The sequence below is a fragment of the Populus euphratica genome, unplaced genomic scaffold, assembly GCF_000495115.2.
Source record: "Populus euphratica unplaced genomic scaffold, PopEup_1.0 scaffold360.1, whole genome shotgun sequence".
Classification (NCBI taxonomy): domain Eukaryota; kingdom Viridiplantae; phylum Streptophyta; class Magnoliopsida; order Malpighiales; family Salicaceae; genus Populus; species Populus euphratica.
Window position 1 is genome coordinate 55,567 of NW_011500251.1, and position 20,131 is coordinate 75,697.

General features: G+C 31.2%; 1 protein-coding gene across 3 annotated transcripts; it reads right to left on the bottom strand.

Annotated features, from left to right (window-relative positions):
- Positions 1 to 2,873: 2,873 nt before the first annotated feature.
- LOC105112719 (transient receptor potential cation channel subfamily A member 1-like) lies at positions 2,874 to 6,538 on the bottom strand. 3 transcript variants are annotated; one of them, XM_011008508.1, is made up of 7 exons: positions 5,794 to 6,538; positions 5,528 to 5,689; positions 5,136 to 5,443; positions 4,975 to 5,034; positions 4,324 to 4,410; positions 4,057 to 4,107; positions 2,874 to 3,822 (listed from the first exon to the last, which is right to left on the bottom strand). In XM_011008508.1, exons 1-7 carry the CDS (start codon positions 6,431 to 6,433, stop codon positions 3,070 to 3,072), a joined length of 2,061 nt encoding a protein of 686 aa, XP_011006810.1. In that variant the 5' UTR covers positions 6,434 to 6,538; the 3' UTR covers positions 2,874 to 3,069. The 3 variants fall into 3 exon arrangements, with proteins under 3 accessions (XP_011006810.1, XP_011006809.1, XP_011006808.1); XM_011008507.1 differs by having other exon boundaries at positions 2,874 to 3,535; positions 3,602 to 3,822; positions 5,136 to 5,689; XM_011008506.1 differs by having other exon boundaries at positions 5,136 to 5,689.
- Positions 6,539 to 20,131: the final 13,593 nt, after the last annotated feature.

Below are 20,131 nucleotides of genomic sequence, written 5' to 3' on the forward strand. Positions count from 1 at the left end.
GACAAGAATAATATCATAGATCCTTGATTTTGTGTTGTTTAAAACTAATAACTGTTGATGTATTTTGTATTTTAAGAAACTATATAATTTGAATTGTAATGATATCCTTTAAATCTAATGTCTGAACGTAAATTATATTACCATGTACTTGTAATCTTAATGTATGTTGTTTTTATTATCTAAGTATTAATCTATGTCCAACTTTAAAATGTGGATGTTTGGGATAATGTGGTTGTACCTTTGAATATTAAGATATTTGAGATATAGAATGTTTGGGATGTAATTGAACAATGAATAATAGATGTGTATAAGTTGTTTGTCGATAACTTGGGATCTCCTGGCATAAGGAAACGTTGCTGAAATTTCAGTAAACCTTGTATGAATTTGGTAAAAAAAAAAAAAAATCATCATGTTTTTTCCTTTTTATGATTGATGTGTTGGTCCTAGAAATGGGGATGTTACACCTCTCATCTTAGTTATCATTATCTTGATTTAGTATCTCATTGTGCTTATGTCTTGCATAATGTTTGTTGCCATGAAGGTGCGTTACCATTTGTGAAATCTGAACAAATAGTAGAACCACAAAACACCTCCTCCTATCTTATACCTACTACAGTCTAGCCAAACTTGTTTGCTTCACCAATTTTCTTCCCCACTATACCTCCGGACCACCAAATAGCCACCCTTTTAACTGTTTTTGACACATCCAATGACACCTCAACCCTGACTTTATGTCTCCATCTATTTGTTTATTGAATGATCATTCTCCAGGTACATGTTTCCCTCTTTTAGAGCTACAACTTTCCAGGTCTGCTACTGTAGATTCTCGTGGATCTGCAGCCATCTCTCCAGGTTTTGTTACCGACAGACATGCAAATCGGTCTGATTCTCTAGCGTATTTGAACTTGGTTGTTGACCTCTCATCTTATCCTCTCCAGCAGTATACAGTTTCAGGTTCTCCTCCCTCTCATCCTGCAGTTCATTAGCATCATATGTTACTTTGTTCATGGTTGTAAAAAACAACCCATTTGACAACATCTGCTGCTATGTCTGCCAGCCCTCTCTCTCAGTTACTCTCTCCTCCTATTTATAAACCAATTAGATTTTTTTGATGCTAACAAATATGAGTCTTGACATGTGCTATAAAGGATGAAATTCAGGTCTTGTGTTCTAACAACACTTGGTCATTGGTTCCTTTTCCTCATTCAATGAATATTGTTGGCAAACATTGGGTGTACAAGATAAAGTATCATGCGGATGACAACATTGAGTGTTATAAGGCTCGATAAGTTGCTAAAAACTTTACTCAATAAGAAGGTATTAATTATTCTAACACCTTTAGTCTTGTGATTAAGCAAGTGATTGTCAGGTTGGTTTTCTCCATTGTGATTTCATATGGTTGGATGATTTATCAACTCAATATACATAATGTATTTCTCAAAGGAGTACTTCTCAAAGAGATCTACATGTAAAAACCTCTAGATTTTGTTGATTTTACTCTTTCTTCTCATATGTACCGGTTACATAAGTCTTTATATGGTTTGAAACAGGCTCTGCGGGTATGGTACACTTATATGAATGATTATCTATTCTCTTTTGGCTTCCATGCTTCGAAGTTTGACACTTAATTATTTATCTTGTTTGATGATGTTGATCTCTTTTACCTTCTAGTTTATGTCGATGATATCTTGCTTATAGGCAGCAACTTCGTTCTGCTTCAAAAACTGATATAATTACTGAGTTTAAAGTTTAAGCTTCAAGATTTAGAAGCCATTCATTATTTCTTGGGAATTAAGGTTCAATCCACTAGTATGAGTCTATGCTATGATAAGATAAGTATATTCTTGACATACTTACTTAAGCTAGTATGACATCATTCAAACCTGTTGATACTTCTATTTCTACCTTCAAAGTTATAGTGATGCTCAATTGCTTATTTTTTAATCCTACATGGTTTTGTCAAATCATTAGTGATCTTTAATAACTCACTTTTACGAGACCAAACATTTGTTTTACTGTTAACAAAGTCTATCAGTTTATAGATGTTCCTATAGATTTTCATTGGGTTGTCGTTAAACACATTTTATGTTATCTTCAGGGTATGGTTTTTCATGACTTACATATTACATATAGTTACTCCATGCTTTACATGATTTTACGGATGCAAACTGGGTTGGTAGTATTGATGATCGCAAGTTTATAGGTGGTTACCTTGTCTTTTTTGGTCATATACTGATTTCATAGAAATCAAGTATGTAGCACACGATTGCTTGTTCTTCTACCGAGGCCAAGTATAAAGCCTTAGCAGATAGCATTGTTGAGGTTATATGGCTTCAGTATTTATTGTCAGATCTGCAGATTAGTCCTAGTTCTGCTCCTACAACTTGATGTGATAATCTCAGTGTTACTTATTTGCTTACGAATCCTATCTTTCATGCTCGTACTAAATATGTTGAGATTAATTATCATTTTGTACATGATAAGGTTGCCAAGAAGGAAATTCATATTCATTTTATCTCTCTCTTCTCATGATCAACTTGTAAATGTTTTTACTAAGTCACTTTCTACTGCTTCTTTAACTGTTTTTCAGTTCAATCTTCGAGTCAATTCTTTATCCTCATCTTGAGGGAGCATATTATAGGATATTATAGGATATATATATCAAGGAAATATTAATAGGGTTAATCACTATTGTATAAGGTTGGCTAATTAATAAGTTAATACATAATTCCATTCAAAACATGAATGTGATCTTTGTATTACAATTTGACTATTTGTTTTTCATTTTTTTTTAATGTAAGAACTTATATAGCATATCATTAAAAAATAAATAAATTAAATTTGCTTTAACTCAACTTATTCACAATTTTCTCTTAAAATTTATTCATTTATGATAATATATTGATAGAACACATTCAATTCATTATTTCAACTGGAAAGTCAAAAGATATTACAAGTTCAAATTATTAATACAACATCTAGACACACAATATTCCAAGATGCCTTTTCATCCCAAACCTTTTTAAAAAAACGGCGATCCCACAAAATCATGACATCTGTTGATGAAGATCACCCTGCATAGTTACTTGGGCTTTGTCCAGAGATCACGAAGTTTATGAAGATGAGGAAGACTATAAGCCAGGCACCTCCAATTGTAGACAAACGTGAAAAACGAGATGTAGTAGACATAATGCGAGAGCTTTCCTTCAATAATTTGGTTGATGGATGGCGGAAGAATCCATTGAATATAAAGCAATGTTTGAGCAAGGAAAAACACGACCCCCACACTATGACGATGATTGAGAACACCCCATAATTGGATCCACCCCATAATGCTATGGTCACAGCAAAAAAGAATGACAAGCACATCATGTAAATAGACCCACCCACCATTAACGATGAAAACCAAAGTGCAAATGGTGCAAACTTGACATCATTCAAGTTTGTCCAAAGAAGGATTATAGCTGCCACTACAGAGGTATTTAAAGCCCACACATCAAGACATAAATAACCATCGAAAAGAGATGAAACAGTAGGACTGTCCGAGGCAATGCTGTTAGTAACGCTGTTAAGTTCAGTGCTGTTCCCGGAGGCAGTAGTATTGGTGTTAAATACAGTGCTGTTATTTTTATCCCTTAGTTGTGGCATCTGTATAGCACCCGCAAAGGTTACACCAGCAACAAGCACCGCTACAACAAGAAGATTCTGTATGCTGGTCTTTGTTTCCTGTTTCCTTGGCGGCTTGCCTTGAGTACTAGTGAAACGCTCATATAGGGATTTCCTAGGCCGGGCATGGAAGTATAAGATAGATAATGTTGTCATCTGCATAGCAAGGGGAAACAAACATCATAGTAATGAGTTTCTGGCACTTCCTCAATCGCATGCAAAAGCGTTGGCCTTGAAATCCTTTTTTTTATTTTATTTTAAGAACAAGCACGATTCTTTTGTGAATTTTGAAAATAATTGTATAGAATCTAAATTAATCAGCCTTCAAGCAGATGTTCAAAGAATAGGGATGGCTAGAAAAAATATAGGAATGAAGATGTGTAATATTACCGTTCCATAATAATCAAGCAGCTTGTAGTCCTTTGAATCAACTGCTTTGTCCTGTAAAAAAACATCATTTTAAGTTAATGAATAGAGCTACCTCTTTTTTCTTTTCTTTCCTTCTTTCCTTTTGTGCTATGGCTAGCCAACAATATAAGCCACTGAAACTGATGATCAGCCCAAGTTTGGAAAGTAGTTCTTTGAGCTTAGAAGAGATAATTAACCTCAAGTGCAGTTTAGGCTGACCAATTTTGTGTAGTCAATGTAAACTTGTACCTTTCCTTGAGAAGCAGTCGAAGCGGTCGCCTTTTCTGTTGTAGAATTCTTCTTTCCATCCTTCACATCTTCTGAATTAACTTCGATCTGAGGAATGAAGACAGAAATCATGAAGCAACGCAGAGCAGATAATTGTACAAATTACATGACATGAGCTCTTCTGACAAAGGATGATTGAGTATATCGAAGAACCACTCAACTCAAAAGCTTTAACAGCTAATTGAGGTTTAAGGATACGATTTTATATTATATCTTTAGTCCTGAATTTCAGTCAGCTTTTAAGGACCAAACCTTCACATCTTCTGAATTAACTTCGATCTGAGGAATGAAGACAGAAATCATGAAGCAACGCAGAGCAGATAATTGTACAAATTACATGACATGAGCTCTTCTGACAAAGGATGATTGAGTATATCGAAGAACCACTCAACTCAAAAGCTTTAACAGCTAATTGAGGTTTAAGGATACGATTTTATATTATATCTTTAGTCCTGAATTTCAGTCAGCTTTTAAGAGTGTTAAGTTATATACTCTGTTTCCATTTTTTCATGACATCATCCCTTATTATGTAAAATATGATATCCTTTAGTGAAATGGAATCCTTGTCTACTTAAAATGTAACAACATTGTTTTTCAACAGAACTCTCATACCTGGATCTCATCCGCAGGAATACTGTTCTTTGAATCAAACTGCTCTCGTTCCTTAGCAAGCTGGCAACAAAGAGGAAGCCCAGAAACCAAAATATTAAATAAATAATACTCTTAAAATATGTACTTTTGTAGCCTCGATAAATGATGATCAAATAGCATACCATTTCATCTGTTTTGTCATATTGGTCTGCAGCCATTTTAGATTGTCGTTTCGCAACATCATATGGTGTAAAATTTTCGTTGTTAACAATTGAATTTTCAACGCGTTTGTCACGCACAAGAACAAATGCAGCCATGGATTGACCTTGTCGTGCTGCCAAATGCAAAGGTGTATTCCCATCCTCATCCATCTCATTTAGCAGTGGTTCTACGATCTTCTGATCGTTTTCGAGTATGTACCTTACCACATTGCCCTGTCCATTTTCAGCCGCTACATGAAGAATATTCTGCCCTTTTTTATTGAGGAATTCTTTAGGATATGGGGTAATCTTCAGAAATTCCTTTACTACATCAACAGAGTCATTTTTGCATGCTACATGGATAGGATAGTTGCCATCACTGTTTGTTTCATAAGCACCATTGAGAAACTTCTGTAATAGGAATCCAACTCCTTCCAGAAAACATATGGATGATGCATAATGCAGTGAATTTCCCAACTCTTCGTCAGTGAGACATAATAGCTCTGGCTTTGCTTTTGCAATTTTCCCCAATAGATCTGAAAATCAAAAGAAAATGTTTCAAATGAATATAAAGATGATAGTTTAGCAACAATTGTTTGTATGTAAATCATTTTCTAGTGAGTATTGACATTGTGATCACCTATGTTACGTTGCTCGATGGCAGCATGAACAGGGGACTTTCGTTTTGGTAGGGCATCACCATCTTCTCTTGTTATAGGAATCGAAGCACCCAATTCCAAGAGATCATCAAGTATCCCGTTCTTATTGCCATTCTCAACAGCCAGATATAAAGGAGAACTGCCATTCTTGTTGCTGTAATAGGCCACTTCTGGATCTCTGGCAACTAGGAATTTGGCAACTTCTACGTTACCCTTGATGACTGCGTCGTGCAAAGGAGTGTTTCGCTTTCCATTTGCCATCCTCATCAAGCTCGGATTCAATTCCACGAGAGATTTAATTGCATGAATAGCCGTTCTTTCTCTGGCAGCAAGATGAAGGACTGTGTCGTTCTGGCTGTTTTGCATGGTGATTAGAGAAGGAAACTCTTTAACCAGATAAGCTATAATATTGTCACTTCCATAGCTTACAGCTACGTGAAGCAGTGTATTCCCGCAGGGAGTTACTAGCTTCTCTGTTAAATGTTGCTGGACACGTCTTTTCAAGGCCTCAGGATTGTCCTGCTTCACACACTCATGTAACTGACTATCTATCATTTCATTTTCCAAGTGATCTCTCGGAATCGAGTTTTCATCTATGTTTATCTCTACGGCGCTAGACATAGCAAAAGAAAATATTGGGTTACTTGAATCAGCTATACCTATCACTTATCAGACAGCAGGACTTCTAATTCAAATAGGCTGGACTGCATGTCAATGGAATCTGAAGTAACGTGAATGGAAATTGAGCCTTCTAATTGTTTTGATTTAATTATTTTAGTTTCATGTCTAAAATTATAGTTTGATAAGTTAACTTAGTTTAAATTATATTATTTTATTTTTATTTTTTCTATAGGTTATGTTGGTTTGAAGATCTGGATTATGAATTTGATAAATTAACTTGAATTGTTTTTTTATGTCTTTTATTTGACTTCTTTCTCTAATCACATCCTTCAATATTGGATTTATTGAGGATTGAAATTCATCATTTATTTTGATTTGCTTTTCATTAGATTATCTCGGTCTTATAACTCGAGTGGGTTTGACTGGTTAACTAGAATCACATTTTCAGGTCTTTTTTTAATTGATTTTTTATAATATCATCCTTTAATATTGGGTTAATTAAAAAGTAAACTTCATAATTTATTTTGATTTGCTTTCTATTGGGTTATCATAATTGCATAATGTAGGTTGCAAATTTGATATGTTAACTCAAGTTGCTCAAGTTAATATAATATATTGTTATTTTAATATTAAAAAAAAATTATCATCTTGAATTTGTTTAGTCAAACTATGTTCTTACATGTTTTATGAATTGTTTTTAGATCCACAAAGTCAATCAAGTACATTGGGTTAACACTTACATGATTTAATTTTTTATTTTACAAATACATAAAAATAATATTTTTTGGTCAAAAGTTTACAAAAAACAAAATTCAATGGGTTTTTAGACAGGTTTTTAAAAATATTAAAAAACATTTAACAAAAAAATTAGGTCCTGCAAATTCTAAATAATAAAGAAATATCGTGATGAATTAAGAACATTGAATAACTTTTAATAAATACTCTTTTATGAAATATCCCTAAAAGTTTGATACGTTTAGCGTTGCCTTAACAAGGGTTGGATAAAAAAAAATTATTTAAAATTTATTTTTTTATGTTTTAAAATTATTTTAATATAATGATATAAAAATAATTTTTAAATAATAATAAAAATTATTAATTTTAATATATTTTCAAATAAAAAATATAATTTTTTTTATTCTGACCACAATTTAAAACGATACATAGCAAAATTGAAAGCTTATTAAAAGCTGGATATGAAAAGGACATCTGAAATAAAATAAATAAGAAAGTTGTAATCTGATGGCATTAATTCCCATAATTTATTGATTATAAAAAAAATCCCATAATTTATTACACCTGGCCAGTTGTCCTTTTTCAGAACTTTTTAATTCACTCATTAAGCTGAGACAGAAAAAATGTACTGATCAGAGTGATTCTCTAGAGGATGAAAGGGAAGTTAAACACCCCTTAATTTAATTTCAAGCAGGCATTTCACATGCATCTCATTCAACAACTTCACAGGCATGGTTGTCTATATCCATCCCATGAGAGGAATCGAAAAGGCATCAACTAAACCTAGCATGTGAAAGGTAAATGATGATATAGGTGATGATTAAATAATAAAAATTTAGAATTAAAAGATTTGTTTTCTTTATGATTTTAAATTTGAATTTTTAATTATTTATATAATGACCATTAAATACTTATGTGATCATTATTTTTTTAAAAATTCGTGAAATAGATAAGTTAATCCGTGGATTAGATAAATAACACTATAGACACACGTTCCATGACAAGGACATCGTTAAAGGTAAATGACGCTACCAGCATGCATGATTTATGGCAGAGGTTGTTGGATATACAAAGCGAGAAGAGTCAGAAAGCAACCCTTCAGGTGGAGAAAGTCTCGATACCTGTTTACTATTTTATTTACTTTTATCACGCATGCTTCCTTGCTTTTTATTTTTTAACTTTTCAATAATTAACTATAAATTAAAAAAAAAAAAAGAGAATTTTATTGTACCTTGTTCCCATTTATCACTATTCATTGAATAGTGATTTGGCATGCTTTGCGGATTTTTTTAATATTAAATTAATTTTTTTTTATTGAGTTATAACACTTATTTTATATAGATTATATATTTGATGGTTGACTCAGTCTTTTTATTTTTTTTAATTTCATTATTTTATATTAGTTTAATTGAGAATTAGACTTTATGGCTTGTATTGTTTTTTTTATTATGTTTTTTTAAATTCATGATCCAGGAATAATACTTAATGAGTTAATTCAAATTGACTCAGGTTTTTTTTATTTTTTGATTGATTTTTTTCAATTTCACCATTCAACACTAAAATCGATTGAAAATTGAGTTTTATAAAATGTTTTAATTTGTTTTCTGCATAGATATCTTCGTCTTAAGATCAAAGTTGTGAGTTTTGATATTTCAACCTCTGTTAAATCGGTTTATTTTTTTTATTTTCTTTATAAGAGGTTATCAAGGTCTACCGACCTGAGTCTTGAGTCCTCTAACATTGAATTTTTTTTATTGGGTTGTTCTTCGTCTCATGACCTGGTTCCTAGGTTTGGCGGGTTAATCCAATTGACTCAATTTTTATTTTTTAATTGATTTTTTTAATTTCATCATTTAATATTGTGTTTGATTGAGAACTAAGTTTTATGATTTGTTTTGATTTGCTTTTTAATAGGTTATCCTGGCCTCATTGGGCAAGAATGGTGTTTAACGTGTTAACTCGTGTTGACATGACTAATTTTTTTATTAAAAGTTTTATAAATTTCATCATTCAACATTGAGCCTAACATGAGCGAATGTGAATTGAGCCCTATAATTTGTTTTGATTTAATCTTTATAGGATTGTCTCGGTTTCATTATCATAGTCATGAATTTGACAAGTTAACATAGGTTAAATCAAGTTATTTTTTATTTATTTTTTTCAATAAGTTTATCTTGATCTGAAGACCTGGGTCATGAGTTTGACAGATTAACTATACTTTTTTTTTATGCTTTTTTTAATTGATTTTGTTTAAATTTTATCCTTCAACATTAAGTTTATTGCTGATTGAAATTCATAATTTATTTTGATTTACTTTTAATTGGGTTTTTTTGGTCTTACAACTCAAGATCATGGGTTTTGACTGGTTAACTATAGTCGCTTTTTTAGGTCCTTTTTTAATTGCTTTTTTTCAATATTATCCTTTAATATTGAGTTAATTGGAAATTAGATTTCATAATTTATTTTGATTTGATTTCTACTGGGTTATCATAATATCATAATTTAAATTTTAAATTTGACATGTTAACTAGAGTTGACCCAAGTTAATCAAATATGTTGTTATCTTAATATTAAAAAATATATGTCATCTTGATTTTTTTAGTCAAACTATATTTTTACATGTCTTATGGGTTGTTTTTGGATCTACAAAGCTAATTAGATTACATCGGTTCAACATTGATATAGTTTAAATTTTTTTATTTTACAAATATGTAAAAGTGATATTATTTTGGTAAAAATTTTACAAAAAAAAAATAAAATCAATGGGTTTTAAGATAGGTTTAAAAAAAATTAAAAAGAATTTAATATAAAATTGAGTCTTTATTTTTTTATCATGGTTTTTAAACCCGCCTCGTGAGATGAGCTGAAACAGCTCCTGGTTTCTAGATCAAGTAAGTTGATCAAGGTTACCCAAATTGACTAATTTTTTTTTATTTTGCAAGAATGTCTGAATTACATTGTTTGATAAAGATTTAACAAATAAAATCAACAAGTTTTTTTTTTATAACAAAAAAATTTAATTTTCATTCATTTGATTGTAATTTTTAATTAATCTCTTTTCTTGGTTTGATCCCTTGATTTTTAGTTTATTAAAGATTTTACTTCTTGATTTTTTTTTATATTTTCTTTTTATAATGTGATGTCAGTCTTGTAATAAGGATCATGAATTTAAAAAATTAGTTTTTGTGGAATTTGTTTTAGCATATATTTTTAATTTTTTTTATATTTGGTTAATTACATATTAGATTTTATTATTTTTTTGGCTGTTATTTTAATTTTATATTTTGAATTGTAGATTAAAAGGTAAATTTTTTTGTGTTGTCATCGATATTGGTTTTTTACATTGTGGATGTTAACTTTAATAGAAAAACAAGAATTATTCACATGCATGAATTGCATCTGAATAGATTTTAGACATGTCACGTCATTTGAAAGGTTCATGATACATGACAAAGCAGTGCAATTATGAAACAAAATATTCCTAGATCACGGAAATTAGAAAAAGGAAAAAGAACCTTAAAAATCTCCTCGAGGCCCTGTCAAAATGAACATTGAATTATAAATTATTCATCCACTGCTATTTCCACTAGAAAACAGTTCTCTCACTTGAAATTATTGGTTGTACCGTGGTAGCATTACCGACCCCGAAAAACATGCATGAAGACAATTAGATGATGTAAAACTCCTGGGACCCGAAATAGTAGAGATGACGATTGACTAGGACAATCAAAGAAAATCTTTGAAATTTCAAAGTTTTTGAAGGTGCCACGTTAGTATCATTTAGTTCAAAATGCAAGAAAAACTTGTTCTTCGTAAAAAACAATATAATTTAATTATTCAAGTTCAAGATTTATTTTTTAAAAATTATTAGTTAGAGTTTTATAAATTTTAAAATTATTAAAAATTTATATTATTGTTAATTTTTAATAAAAAAATTAATTAAAATACGCACAAATAAACTGGCATGAACAATTATATTAATTAAAAAAATTAATCACGAAATATCTGATGAGGCAGCATAAAATTGTTTGAATACTAATATATGGTATCTCCTCGGGGCCCTGTCAAAATGAACACCCCTACCGAGAAACATGCGTGGAGACAATTAGATGATATAAAACTCCTGGGAACCGAAATAGTAGAGATGATGACTGGCGAGCACAATCAGATAAAAAAAAAAAAAACTGGACATAATTAGAAAAGTTATTTTGATAAGAGAAGATCTTTAAAATTTCAAACAAGAGATAAAGTGTTTTTATTTTTATTTTTTATAAAGGTGTCACATTAAAAGGGTATCATTTAGTTTGGAATGAAAAAAAAACTTGCCCTGAGATATAATGATCCTTTTGAAATTATAAAAAGAATAGGACTAGTTGCTTATTGATTGGAGCTACCTATACATTTGAATAAGATTCACAGTGTATTTTATATGTTCTTATTACAGAAAGTAAAGATGAATCTCTCACGAGTGTTACTACCGTTCCTATTAAAGTAACAAAGCATTTGATATTAGAGACAAAACTAGTCAAAATTATGGATTGAGATAAAAAAAAAAAAAGTGTTAAGAAATAAAAGAGTTTTCTTGGAGAGTATTATGGAGGGACCCTTAGAAGAAGAGACGTGGGAGAAGGAAACCAAAATTTAGGCCAAATATCCACAACTATTCTCCAATGCAAATATGTAACTTAAATTTTAGGGAGAATATATAAGCCCCGAGAATAAACTTTTACAAAAAAAACCCTTAAATTAACCTAATGATGAAGAATGTAAAGTTAAATATATGAACTAAATTAGTACCATTTAGTTCAAAATGCAAGAAAAACTTATTCTTCATGACAAAATATAGCTTAATTAATCAAGTTTTAGATTTGTTTTTTAGAAATTATTGGTTCGAGTTTTATAAATTTTATATAATTGTTAATTTTAAAACCTATAAAATTAATTAAAATACATGCAAACCGAATACTTAAATTAATTAAAAAAAATTAATCATGAAATATCTGATGAGGCAGCATAAAATTGTTTGAATAATAATGTATGATATGTCCTCGAGGCCCTGTCAAAATGAACATTGCATTGTGAATTATTCATCCACTGCTATTTCCAATAGAAAACAGTTCTCTCTCTTGAAATTATTGGCTGTACTGTGGAAGCATTATTGAATTGTAAATTATTCATCCACTGCTATTTCCAATAGAAAACAGTTCTCTCACTTGAAATTATTGGCTGTACTGTGGAAGCATTATTGACCCCGAGAAACTTGCATGGAGACAATTAGATGATGTAAAACTCCTGGGAACCGAAATAGTAGAGATGATGACTAGCGAGCACAATCAGATAAAAAATAAAGAAAACTTGACATAATTAGAAAAGTTATGTTGACAAGCGAAGATCTTTAAAATTTCAAACAAGAGATAACGTGTTTATTTTTTTTTTTATGAAGGTGTCACATTAAAAGGGTATCATTCAGTTTGGAATGAAAAAAAAACTTGCCCTGAGATACAATGATCCTTTTGAAATTATAAAAAGAATAGGACTAGTTGCTTATTGATTTTATATGTCTAGTTATTGTACATTTGAATAAGTTACCTATACATTTGAATAAGATTCACAGTGTATTTTATATGTTCTTATTACAGAAAGTAAAGATGAATCTCTCACGAGTGTTACTACCTGTTCCTATTAAAGTAACAAAGCATTTGATATTAGAAACAAAACTAGTCAAAATTATGGATTGAGACAAAAAAAAAAAAATTGTTAAGAAATAAAAGAGTTTTCTTGGAGAGTATTATGGAGGGACCCTTAGATAGAAGAAGAGACGTGGGAGAAGGAAACCAAAATTTAGACGAAATATACACAACTATTCTCCAATGCAAATATGTAACTTAAATTTAACTTAAATTTCAGGGAGAATATGTAAGCCCTGAAAATAAACTTTTATAAAAAAAATCTTAAATTAACCTCATAACAAAGAATGTGAGGTTAAATATATGAACTAAATTAAAAAATATGTCAAAATAAAGTTTAGAAAATCTATCAATAAAAAAAAAAATTACAAAAGTAACGTAACAATGAATACAAAAATAACATGATTTTAATAAATACAAAATGTCAATTAAAATCATCCAAAATAGAATAATACATTTTACAGAATAACAAAACAAAATAACATAGGTTTTTTTCTTGCTTTTGCATTAACTAGCACAATAGTAGGCTATACAATCTTAGGCTATTCCGCATGTATTGCATCTGCATGTATTGCAAAATGTATCATAGGTTTTTCTTTTGTATTTTATTTATATATAAAAAAATACAGATACAAAGATAACAAAAAAAAATTGAAAAATAATAAAACTAACTTTATTTATTATTTTTTTGTATTTTATTTATATATATATTTTTTAATATAGATATAATAAATATTTAATAAAATATTACTAATTACTCCATCAAACTCTAAGTTTGTATTTTTTTATGGATTACCCCTTAAGTAATTTTTTTTAATAAAAAACAAGAATTATTCACATGCATGAATTGCATCTGAATAAATTTTAGACATCTTGTCACGTCATTTGAAAGGTTCATGATACATGACAAAGCAGTGCAATTAAGAAAACAAAATATTCCTAGATCATGGAAATTAGAAATAGAAAAAGAAAAAAGAACCATGTCAGCTCGCTTGCTGTCCTTTCAAAATTGATCATGAAATATCTCCTCGAGGCCCTGTCAAAATGAACATTGAATTATAAATTATTCATCCACTGCTATTTAAAAACAATAGTTAAGAAAATCAATAGAAACAAAGGGCGTGGCCTCGTGGGTGACGAGAGAGGCAGCTTCCATCAATTTTTTTTTTAAAAATTGTTTCTCTTTTGTTCGTGCTTTTGAGTAATGGGAATCCGTGACATGAGGGAAACTCCAAATTTTATATATAAAAAAAGGTTGTAAGAGTTTCATCTCCACAAATTTCAAAGAGGGATTTATATAAAAAATCTTGTTTGTCCAGGAGCTTGAACACCGCATGTGACAACTTGTTTGCAGGCTGATTTATAATCTATTTTAACAGCATGGCATAGATTTTGATAATATTATGTAAGCAGTTATAACTGGAGGAGACAAAAAGTACTACGTTAATTAGCAGATATTTTAATGTAGAATTTCGCAAAGAGTCTTAATTTGAAGAGAAAAAAACCCTAATAATTCCTCCTCAGCAAGGATGGCTGACAATAATTTAATTTATACCGCCACAATTCCTTCATCATTTTATTATCTCTAAAAAAACCATCATGCATATGATTTACTTTATAATTAATGAATGATGCATATGACTTAATCATTACCATTAAACAAAATGGGATGAAGGTGGAAGATATAATAAATTAATTAGCAGTCATAATTAATATTAGATAAATAATTTATCCTCCTATATTTGCATACAGGATATAGATGATGGCACATGCTTAAATTCTCATGATAATATATTTAAACATAGATGATCCTGTCAAGAAGTTGGAAGTGGGCATCCAAACTCATGCATTATAAGGCCTTAAAAAAGTGCATCGAAAAAATCAAGGGTTTCGTGCTCTTAAAAGATGATTTGAATGGGCCGGAGGAAAAGAAATTCTGAACTTTTCTTGATAAAAACCTTGTGATATATTGCTATAATGTGAACAATAATTAAATGAGATAAATAAGTGCATGAAAAGAGAAAAGGAACCCTTGGTAGGAGAAGTTTTGGGATGTCACATGTTAATTGTTATAACCCAATTCTGGGTTATTTCCCTAATTTTTTTTTTCAAAATAAAAATCAAAAAATAAAATAAAGGCCGGCAACGTGGAGAATATAGGCCGGGGAATCAAGCTGCAATTTTTGAAGGAAGTTCAAGGCCTAATTGCACCCCATTGTGCCTAAAAATGAAGAAAAAAAAATACAAATTCAAGGTCAAATTAAATGATGATTGAATGAATTTGCATAAAAATTAAGTTCAGGGACATAATTAAATTTTTAATCAACCAAATTGAATTTTAATTATGTTTAAGAATTAATTTGAGTCCAATTAAAGGATTTAAGTAAGTGCAAGGACTTAATTATACTTTAAATGGGTCAAATTAATTTTATTTGGGGCGTAATTGGTGAAAAATTAAGACTGGGAACCTAATTTGAGCTTAATTGAGAAGATTAGAATTTTAAGAAATCAAATTTAATTTTTACCAAGTTAATTGATTGAAATTAGGGGCCAAATTGCAAGAAAATTAAAATTTTGGGGTCAATCAAGGGTTAAATTGAAGAAATTCACAGCCAGGGACCAATTTATAAAAGGCATCGGACTATAGGGGCCTCATTGACAAAAATCAGGGACTAAATTGAAGAAATTAAAGTTTAATGGTCAATTAGAGGTTAAATTACAATAATCCCAGACCAGGGACTAATGTGCAAAAGGCGCGTAAATCTAGGATTCCAATTGAAATTCGGCAAGAGTGTAATTACATTAAATCAAAAGTTTGGGTCAATTAGGGGTACAATTGCATAAAATTAAAAGTTGGGGACTGCTTTGAACTTTGGAGAAATCCCTATTTTAAACCTAAAACGACGTCGTTTTGAGTTAAAAGAATAAGAGGGACCAGATGACGCGTCGTGTGGTCACTATTCATTATCTTCTTTATTTTTTCTGGAAAAACTAGTCTAGCCATCCCCTTTGCAGGTGCATTTAATGCACTTAACGTCCAACAAATTTACCAAACTGTGCACAAAACTTATCACCAGACATCCCTCTACGTTTGGGTATGGTTGGCACCCGCTCACTGGCAAATAAATGGATGTGGCACCACCCCAAAGAGGCCATCTCAGGCAGCCTGCAACTACAGATTTGACAATTTGACAATGCACCATGCCTACTTTGAGCCAACAGTTGGGATCCTTTTCATCTGAATCAAAGGCTGAAATTTTTTCCCAACGTAGACAAGATTGCCCTCTTCCACCGCCTATAAATAGAGATAGATTTGATGGCTTGAGGGAGGAGAAAAGTGTGTCCAAAATCAAAGAAAAACCAGCCACCTCCCCTGTTTTTTCTTCTTTTTCTACCGCCTCTCTCTCTCTCCTTTCTCCTTCTCAGTCGCACCTTCAGCCACAACCACCACTGTCACTGCTGGCTAGACAACCATCCTCTCCACCACACTTCTCCCTCTCCACTGATGCTTGTCCCTTTTTCTCCACAACAGCAACAACTCATTAGCACCATCATTTTCGTTTTCTTCCTTCTCCAACACCGGCAGCAGCAACATCAGCGTCGACCTCTACTTCCACAACCGGCTTTACCACCATAATTTCCATCAACCCAACTCCTCATCAGTGGCAAAGCAACCACTGTGACTTTCTCTCCCTTCTCCTTCCAGCTTTTCTCTCTCCTCAGCAACTTTTTCTTCTTCCTCCCACAGCCAACTCTGGCCACCATCACCTCAGCCGAAGCCTCCTGAGCCACCAGCCAGACATCCCCAGCACGACCAAAGACCCTCACCACCTCAGGTGGTTCTCCTCCCTGCATCGCCTCCTTTTTCTTCATCGAGGTCGCTGCATGCAGATTCTATTTCTGCATGTAGTGGCATGATAATTAACATGCCTTTGGAAATGATTGGGCTGATTCGGCCCGCCCCCTTTAAAAAAAAAACAAAAACAAAAACAAAAAAACCTTTAAAAAAAAAAAAAAAACAAAAACAAAAAAATCCCAAAAAATTTCAAAAATCTTTTGATAAAAATTTGTGATTTTTCTCGCATATTTTTCTACCACTTTTGTATAATATCGGGTTATATATTTACACTATAAAATACAAATCCGGTATTAAAATACCTAGTTTTCTCTAAAATATTTCAAAAAAAAATAATAATTCAAAACATTTTCAAAAAGAAAACATATTATATACAACCAAATCCTAAATTTTTTTCAAGCATATTTTTCATAAAAAAACAAAAATTGCATCTTTTTCTTGTTTTTAAAAAATGGATATCATAACTAGTTTATGATTATCCATTAGGATTTGGCCAACATGTTAGAAATCTTTTTCTAATCCTTTTTTAGGATCCAGATATAGACTTTAATATTTTTAGGGTGTAAAATTACACGATAAAGTACACCTTCAGGTATTAAAGATACCATATGCAAATAAATGCGATGTTAATATTCAGACTTTAGAATAATTAGGATTTAACCTGATAAGGTAGAGACTCTCTCATGAAGAGAGATATGCCTTGAACCTTAGAAAAGACCAACAAATAGAAACTTGACTTAAAAGAAACAATCAAACAACAATGCAGCTCATCTTAGGTAGGGGGCACTAGGGGTGATGCGTCTTCCCCTTGCATAACCAGTCCCTTACTCAGACTCTCGCAGACCATAGATTCCTAGTGACCATAATACTAGGTAGTGACTCCTAAACCTTAATAATAATTTTATGATTAAATAAAAAAAACCTTCCCAACATAACACCCCTTATCAGGAAGCACAATAAGAGCCTCCGCCATCGCCAAATGCTCGTGCACCCCACGACATTAATGATGAATGAATTAGGGGTGGTAAGAAATTTACTAATAGGGGAAGCATGATAACTTGATAGTAGAAACTTGTGTGAATCAAATGCATGTGTTATGCGAGATGGAAATGAATTTATTAACCATAAGTATAGCCTATGGTTTTTCTTAGAAGGAGTTACAAAATATAGGAAAAACATAGAAATAGTTGTCTTGAGAGAAGAAGGGAAATGAAGATAATTGAAAGTTCATCTAAAACCATTAACAAAAACTAGACAGATTCGTCACATCAATTCCATAAAGGATTTGTACTTAAAAATAATAAAATTCAAGGATGGTTTTTTCATAGAAGTTATATCCAAAGATGTTAGCTTTCCAATGAATCTGACCTTAGTGGCATTAGGGGTAGAATTTGTTTTCCTTCACTTCATAAAATGTTTAGTGTTGTGTTTTAGGGTTCAAAAGGAAATAAGCCATATTCGAAACCAAATTTGTGATGATAGTTATGATTTAAGAAAGAACAATGATCTTAAGGGGTGTAATGGAAAACACAAATGTAAAGAAAGCAATTGTTAAAAATAATTCAACATTGTCGTTATTATGAGAAATGTAACTTAGGTAAGAAATGATGTGGTATACTTATGGAATTAGGAGGAACCATAAGAGGGGTATAACAACAAGGAAGCGTGAGTCAAGGTTCTGTAACAGGTAGGTTTTCTATACCTATACTTTTTTAAATAACAATAATTTTGGTAATCCATTCAATTCTTAGATTTTATATCTACAAGTGAAGCCATAAAGAGAAAAGATAAGGTGAAATAAATGAGAAATGAAAGTAGAGTTGATTAATTGATTTGATAAAAAAAATATGAGCTATATTAATGGAGTTCATTAATGATCGCTTCTTGAATTTGATTAGTCAGTCTCGAGTACGAGAGGCTAATGATGTTAGTAAAGTTTACTAACATTGGCATGATCATTCCAGAAAATAAGAGATGCTAAACTTTATTAACTATTTCGATTAAGAATAGTTAATGATATTGATAGGTGACGTCAATATCGACAATCACATGAAACTTGATTAGCTATTCTTAATGTGGAAGCTAATAATACCAAGAATCTTTGACATCAACATTCCCATAAATACTCCAAGGTGTTATGAAAAATTGATTAACTATTTTGGGTTGGAAATAGTTAATGACATTAATTCGACACGTTGATGTTGGCATTTACAATGAACTTGATTAATCAGTCTCGGTAAGGATGACTAATGACACTAATGAGATTCATTAGTGTCGGCATTACCTTTCAAGTTTTGGGAAGAAGTGTTATGATTGCATTACCAATGAAGAATGGTTGAGGGTGTAATGAAAGAGATCAATATTTTGAAAGAAATAGTTCTTCGACTTTAAAAATGTGGATGTGGGTTAAAATTTGTTGAATGAAAAAAGAGAGGGAAATGTTTAGTGATTCCCAAAACAATAAATTTAGAAGTATTAGATGGAAATTAGATGGGAAATTGTAAGGAATTATGATAGTACACAACATTGAATATCTATATATTTGTTGTTTGATTATTTTCTTACAATAGATTGCCTTTAATATAATAATTTTCCAAATATTATGTTGTTGCAGGTCCATCATATTCATGATAAGAGTAATATCTTAGATTCTCTATTTTGTGTTATTTAAAACTAAATGGATGTTGATGTATTTTGTATTTCAAGGAACTATATGACTTGAATTGCAATGACATCCTTTAAATCAAATGTCTGAATGTAAACTGTATTACTATGTACTTGTAATCTTAATGTATGTTGTTTCTATATCTAAGTATTAATCTATGTTCGATTTTAAAATGTGGATGTTTGAGATATTGTGGTTATACCTTTGAATATTATGATGTTTAAGACTTAGAATGTTTGGGATGTGATTGAACAATGAATAATAGATGTGTACAGGTTGTTTGTCGATAACTTGAGACCTTCTGGCATAGAGGAAACTCTGCTGAAATTTTAGCGAACCTTGTATAAATTTGGAAAAAAAAATTTCACCATGTTCTTCCCTTTTTATGAGTGATGTGTTAGTCTTGGAAATGGGAACGTTACACCTCTCATCTTGGCTATTATTATCTTGATTTAGCATCTCAATGTGTTTATGTCTTGCGTTATGTTTGTTTTCATGAAAGTGTGTTTCCATTTGTGAAATTTTAAGAAATAATATAACCACAAAACACCTCCTCCTATCCTATACCTATTACCCTCTAGCCAAACTTGTTTGCTTCACCAATTTGCTCCCCCACTATTCCTCTAAACCACCAAATAGGCCACCCTCTCAATCGTTTTTCCACCATCTAATTTTCTCTTTTAGCTTCCATGCTTCGAAGTTTGACACTTCATTATTTACCTTGTTTGATGGTGTTGATATCTTTTACCTTCTAG